Source organism: Chinchilla lanigera, unplaced genomic scaffold (assembly GCF_000276665.1).
Source record: "Chinchilla lanigera isolate Chin_1 unplaced genomic scaffold, ChiLan1.0 scaffold00120, whole genome shotgun sequence".
Lineage (NCBI taxonomy): Eukaryota > Metazoa > Chordata > Mammalia > Rodentia > Chinchillidae > Chinchilla > Chinchilla lanigera.
In genome coordinates this window covers 866,099-872,666 of record NW_004955521.1, presented here as the reverse complement: position 1 = coordinate 872,666, position 6,568 = coordinate 866,099, and the positions used below count along the sequence as shown (strand labels likewise).

General features: G+C 48.1%; 1 protein-coding gene across 1 annotated transcript in view; it reads right to left on the bottom strand.

The window, feature by feature from the left end:
• Positions 1-2,198, bottom strand: part of Snx2 (sorting nexin 2) — a 63,644-nt gene extending 61,446 nt beyond the window's left edge. The window contains exon 1 of the mRNA XM_005409303.2: positions 2,045-2,198. Coding sequence (XP_005409360.1) covers positions 2,045-2,152 — 108 coding nt within the window. The 5' untranslated portion in view covers positions 2,153-2,198. The remainder of the gene's footprint in view (positions 1-2,044) is intronic.
• Positions 2,199-6,568: the final 4,370 nt, after the last annotated feature.

The following is a 6,568-nucleotide window of genomic DNA, read 5'->3' as shown; positions in this document are numbered from 1 at the left end:
AAAAAAAAAAAAAAACAGATCCAGGTCGGGTGGTTCACGCCTATAATCCCAGCACTGGGGGTGCGGTGCTGAGAAAGGCTGAGGCAGGAGGATTGTTCAGAGTTCAAAGTAAGCTCAAGGCCAGCCCGAACTGCAGAGCCAGACATTGTCTCAAAAAGACCAAAAAAACCGGAGATCCAGTTACACCATTAATAATAGCTGAAAATGGGGCTGGGGATGTAGCTCAGTGGCACAGCCCCTGCCTGGCAAGCATGAGGTCAAGTTCAATTCCTGGTACCAAAAAAAAAACCAAAAAAGGCTGCGAGGCAAAAATTCAAAAATCGAAAACTTGAGGCAACTAAAAATACAAAAATATTGTATTTCACCCAGAGAAATTAGAATGAGTACTACTTTCATCAGAAATCACAGACAGTAGTGGACAGCAGCACAAAATCTTTATAAAGTGATGAAGGAAAAATGGTCAACTCAGCATTCTTCATAAAATCAAAGTTTCTTTCAAAAATGAGGCTGAAATAAAGATATTAAGAGTATTATAAAGCCGGGCGTGGTGGTGCACACCTGTAACCCCAGCACTTGGCAAGTTCGAGACCAGCCCGGGCTACAAAGTGAGCTCAAGCCCAGCGTTAACTGCATAGGCAGACCCTGTCTCAAAAAGACAAAAAAAAAAAAACAAAAACAAAACAAAACAAAAAAACACCAGACTTATAGTCGTCCCTCAACTCTAACGTGAGTTAAACACAATGTTCAGTGCTCATAATATTCTTAATGACACTGGGTCAATCAAGTCTGTGCTAATCCTTGCTGGAAAATCTTTACATTCTCTAAATGGCCTAAGATCATAGGATCCTGAAGAAACTAAGTTTTGAAACACGTTAAACTAGTATAGTATGTACAAGATTAAAAAGATAACCTATTCTGCAAAACTTTACTGATTCTTAGGCGATGCTGATTTTGACAATCCAATAAACATTTACTAAATGCAAATGTTCAAGATTTTGTGAGGAACACAAGAAAGAACAAAGCACTATCCCTACCTCTACAGTTTCTAGGGCAACTATAATCCGAAGGGAGGCTACCGCCAGTACAATTAGCAAAATGTGATCAGTTCAGAACAGTTCTCAGAAGTTCCAGGTTCAGGCAATTAAAATACAGATAGTCGATATTTTACAGTGATCTCCAGTTGATTTAGTGCAGAATCGAACAGGCCAAAAAAGCCTGTAAGAAAGCACTTTATTGTAAGTACGTCCCAAGGTAAACATCTTCTAGAAACTGCTTACATGTTTATACATACGCAGACCTTAAAATTGCGATTTAAGGTGTGTGTGTTCTCATTAAATGCAAAGCAAGTCAAACTTGAAGCAGAAATAGGCGGGCCCAATACAGTTAGTTCAAAGGGTGTTTCCTTTGACAAAAACAGGAACCCTGGGCTTCAGGGATCGCTGATCATGCGAGAAAAGAGGAAAGAGTGGAGATCTGCTGCTATTTACCCTGGTACCTTAAATCCCTTTTCAAAGCAGTTTCCTGGAATACTCCTTCCCTTCGACTTTGCATTTTCTAAACACTATGGTCCCCAAGAAGTCTAGGAACTAAGGCGGAATCAAAACGGGCAAAATCATTTACCTATCCTGTCAGTCCAATCGAGACTGCCACTCCGGGGAGCCAGCCGCGCGGACCGGGAAAGGGCCCCGGCGCCCCTGCAGACCCAGCCACCCTGCGCTCACACCCCTCGCGGGCAGAGCGCGGAGAGCTCAGCAGGGCCCGTCGGCCGCAGGAGCCTCGGTCCCCGGACGCGACCTGCGGCTGACACGGGGTGGGGCGGACGGGAGCGCAGGGCCTCGGCCGCTTCCCCAGGCCCGCCGGCTACAACCCGCGGAGGCCTCGCCGCCCGGCCGGCCCGGCCCACTGAAAGGCACCTGAGCGGGGCTGGCGTCACAGGTGTCACGCGGACCCGGTCTCGCAAGCCGGGGTGGGGGAGTCGGGGAGGAGAAAGGCACCAAAAGTGGCGCGGCGGCGCGGCGCGGGGCCCACGACGGCGCGGCCTCACCTCCAGGGTGGAGACGGTGCTGGTGAATAGGTCCTCGCCATCCTCCAGCTCTTCAAAGTCGGTGGGCCTCCCGTCCCCCAGCGGAGGAGGCTCCCTCTCGGCCGCCATCTTCGCTCGCCGGACGACTGCGCGAGCTGAGTCTCGCAGGCCTGTCACGTGAGCACGCACGGCCCCGCCCCCGGCTCGCGTGGCCCCGCCCCCGGCTCGCGTGTTGACGGCCGCGCGCCCGGCCTCTGTGGCGGACCCGCGGAGTGCGGGACTCGGGGTCTGGCCTGCTGGGCGCGCGGGGCAGGACTCGGCCGAGGGACCGCTGTTGTCGCCGCGTACCAAGTTTTCAACTTCCCTGGGGAGCAGAGGGCGGGACCGCCTCGGGGCGGGCAGTCTCTCCTCCGCCCAGTGCAGCCGCCTTCGCGGACCGAGGCAGGGGTCCTCGCAGTGCGGCTCCGGGGCTCCGAGGAGCGTCCTGCATGGCTTAGTGCGTTCTCCTCGGCGGTCGCAGGAGCTGGAGAACTGCGGTGCAGCGCGGGGGCCGCAGTCCCCGCCCCGCGCGGCCCTGCGTTGGAGGGGGCGGCAGGGTCCGGGACGCGCGCTCCTCGGCGCGCTCTGCTGGTCCTGCGGCGCCGAAAGCAGCTTTTCTTCCGCAGTGCGGGGCGTTTGACTGAAGGCTTCTGCTCTGAGCCGCTTCCCAGCCCTTTAAATTTTCTGAGACTGGGTCTCACTTTCTCAGCTTTTCAGAGTGTGTCTCAGCTTTTCAGAGTGTTGGGATTGCAGGTGGGTGCCGCCATACCTCTTTTAATTTCTTTGTTTTTTTAATTTCTGTGTTTGTTTGAGACAGGGTTTCACTAGTTATTCAGGCTAGTCTCAGCCTCCTGAGTGCTGGGATTAGAGGCCTGCGCCACTACACCCGATTTACCTTCCTCCCTCCCTCCCTTCTTTCCCTTCCTTCCTCCCTTCCTTCCTTCCTTCCTTCCTTCATTCCCTCCTTCCTTCCTTTTCTTTCGAATAGGCTTTCACGAAGCAAATAAATTGCCCAGATTAGATTTCAATTTGCCGTCCTCCTGGCTCAGCCTCCAAGGGTGCTGGAATTAATAGATTGGCTTTGTTTTTCAAATGTTTTTAAAAGCTGGGTGTGGTGGCACACACTTCTAATTCCTGTACTGGTGGTTGAGGCAAGAGGATCACTGCAAGTTGAAGGCCGGACTGGACTATATAGTGAGAGCCTGTTTCAAAACAACAACAGAAAAGCCGGGTATGGTGCCATGCACCTGTATTCCCAGCAATTGGGAGGCTGAGACAGGAGGATCTCCAAAAGTTCCAGGCCAGCTTGGACACGTAGTGAGTTCAAGGCCAACCCGAATGACATGGCAAGGGCTGGGGATATCAGCTCCTGCCTGGCAAGGGCAAAGTCTTGAGTTCGATTCCCGGTTCCAAAAAAAAAAAAGAATTACATAGCAAGACCCTGTCTCTAAAAAAACAACAAAGAAAAGGGAAAAAAATAATAATTGATATCAATAAATGGCATTATGGCACAGTTGTGTTCCTTCCAGTGTCTAACACAGAAATAAAAAAATCCTGGCTGATTACTGAATCCTAGGGCACATACATCCAGTTTTAGTAAATACTAACTTATACTTCCATCACCAGTGAGTTAAGTATTCCAGTTGTTCAGCTCTCTCATGATTATTTTCCTTTTGAAAAGCAACTTGACAGAATGTTTCAAGAGCCATCAGAATATCCACACCAGTTTAGGAATTCTACTAATTCAAAACAGGAAAAGAAACATAACCCCAAATTTTCACAGAAGCATGCTGTCTGGATTGCTGCAACTCCATACTATTTATTGTTTGAGGCTACTTTGTGCCACAGTGGCAGCCTTGGGAGGTTATGACAGAGGCCTTGCAAAGCAGGAACTACTATCTGATGAGTTCCAGAAAAAATTTGCTGACCCATGAATGCAAGCATTATTTAAAATGGTGAAAGACTGGCTATCGGATGTCCATCAGTAGAGGAATTGTAAGCTAAATCTTGGGTGGATTTGGTATAATCCGTTAACGATGGTGATAAAGATTATTCAACCTGAAAACTGTTACTGGGCAGTTTCCTGTGGTAGGCACTTTTCTAGGGGCTGAGAAATCAGTGAAAACAAATTTGAGTAAAAAAAATGTAGACTAAACAATATCAATAAGTAGAGTAACACGTAAGGGATAAGTTTTAAGAAGAAAAAAAGCAGAGAAGAGGGATAGGATATTTGAGGCTAGGTAGTCACCAAGAATGAGCTGCGAAAGTGACTTTTGAGTAAGGCTTTAAAGTAAGTAAGAGGACTTGACGTTCAGCCTCGTTCAGCATCTTGAGGAAGTCCGAGGCAAAGGGAACAGATACACATGGGCACTTGGAATGTGCTGGGTGTGTCCTCAGAATACGGAGTCGAGGCCTGCAGCAGAATGAAGGATTGGGAGAGTAGGAGGCCAGATGGAAACGTGGTTGGCCAGGAGGACAGACCATGTGGAACCTTGTGGCAAAGTAAAAAATTCCTATCACTGTGTAAATCTTTGTAGTAGAGGGCTGGGGCGACCTCGGTGGTGAAGCGCTTGCCACCATGTGCAAGGCTCTGGGTTCGACTAAGTAGGGAAAAAGGAGTGATCTGTGTTCCAGTTTTCTTCCTTGCTAATCATGACGATTATTTAAGGCACTGCATACGGAAGGCTACAAAGGATAACCTGAAACTCAAACAGCGATGACGGACAAGTGTCATACAGTATATGATGTTTGCTTTTGGCCATGATTTCTATAATTTCGCTAATAAAAGACATCGTTTAAAAAACCTGAAAAAAATTATACTGGCCTAGGGGTGTAGCTCAGTGAGAAGGCTTGCCGCAATCCCCAGTACAAAAAGAAAGAAAGAAAAGAAGCCTCTCCATCCTCAGATTAAAAATCTTACAAACCCAGGTTCCCCAACCGCAACTCCGCACTGCCTAGATACCGTTATTTGCTTCCTTTACAGTTCTGTGGGACAAGGATTGTTGTGAGTTCAAGACCAGCCTGGGCTACAAAGTGAGCTCACAATCAGCCTGAACTGCAGAGTGAGACCCTGTCTCAAAAAAAGACAAAAAAAAAACAAACAAAAAACAATTCTGTGGACTATTCTTTCTGGCAGAGGTTCTGAAAATTTGTTTTCTTAAGTAATTTATGTAATTTTCTCATTTTCATCGAATGTCTTAGCCTCCTCATTTAATTACAAAATAAAATTTGCTGAATGAATCTGTTACAGTTGAATGGGCCAAAAGTAGTCCAGGTTCTTGTACACAACAGAGAAAGAACTGCCAAGCGCACACCTTGTAATGGGGAGCTGTGTTTATTAAAGAACGGGATGGTAACAGCAGGAACAGGCAAAAGGGCAAATGGAAAAAGGAGGACAAAGAGGAGCCCTCCATGACTCAGGCTTCCACCATTTAAATGGTCGGACAGCCCTGACATCAGTGCCTCCCAGTGATCTCCCTGGTGTCACAGATCTGTTGCCAAGGGTGCCCTGACCTCCTGAACTTACCTGTGGGTAAACACGTGGGTGGTGCTGTGTTTATGGTCACAGGAAAAGGTGTGACTCCCTCACCTCTCTGCTCTAACTGTGCTGAGTCCATCAAGTACAGTTGAACTCTCCTCCCTGGGCTCCCTGAGTGCCTGCATACCCCTGCATGATCACACGGAAGTGTACACACAGAGACCTTCCCATCACCCTGAGGGACTGCAGGATCTTCATCCCACAGACATTTCCTCTTTGACTTTGGACCTGAGTAGCTCTGTATTAGTTATCTATTGCTGAAAAAAAAAAATCATACAAAACTTAGTAGTAGGGCTGGGGATTTAGCCCAGTGGCATAGCGCCTGCCTGGCAAGCGCAAGGTCTTGAGTTCAATTCCTGGTACCGGAAAACAAAACAAAACAAAACAAAAAAACTTAGTGGTGTGAAACCATAAATATTTATTTTCTCATCATTTCTGTGCACCAGGAATCAACTCGCATTGTGGCCAGGTACCTCTGACCCAGGACCCCTCACCTGGCTACAGTTGGGATGTCCAGCAGGCTGCACTTGTCTCAGGCCTCATGGGGGAGAGACCCTGCAAGCATGCTGCTGGATGATGGGCTCAGGCCTTCCTTTCTCAGATGATGGGTCAACTTGCTCCCTTCAGAAAGAAGACTCTAAGAACACAGAACACTGGAGCTGGAGATGTGGCTCAGTTGTACAGTGTCTGCCTAGAACGTATGAGGCCAGTACCACACACAAACACAAAAGTGTTTATCAGACAAAAAAGAAAACTAGAGACTGCTCCAAGAGAAAGTGAGAGGGTAAGCAGGACAAAAGCTGGGGGTTGAAGGGAGGGGAGGGGAATCGGAAAAAAAAAAGAAACAAGTTATACCACATACAGGTACAAATTCTCTATGGTGAACATATCCTTATGTATATCTAAAATGTCCCAATAAAATCTGATTCGGGCTGGGGATATAGCTCAGCAGCACCGTGCCAGCCTGT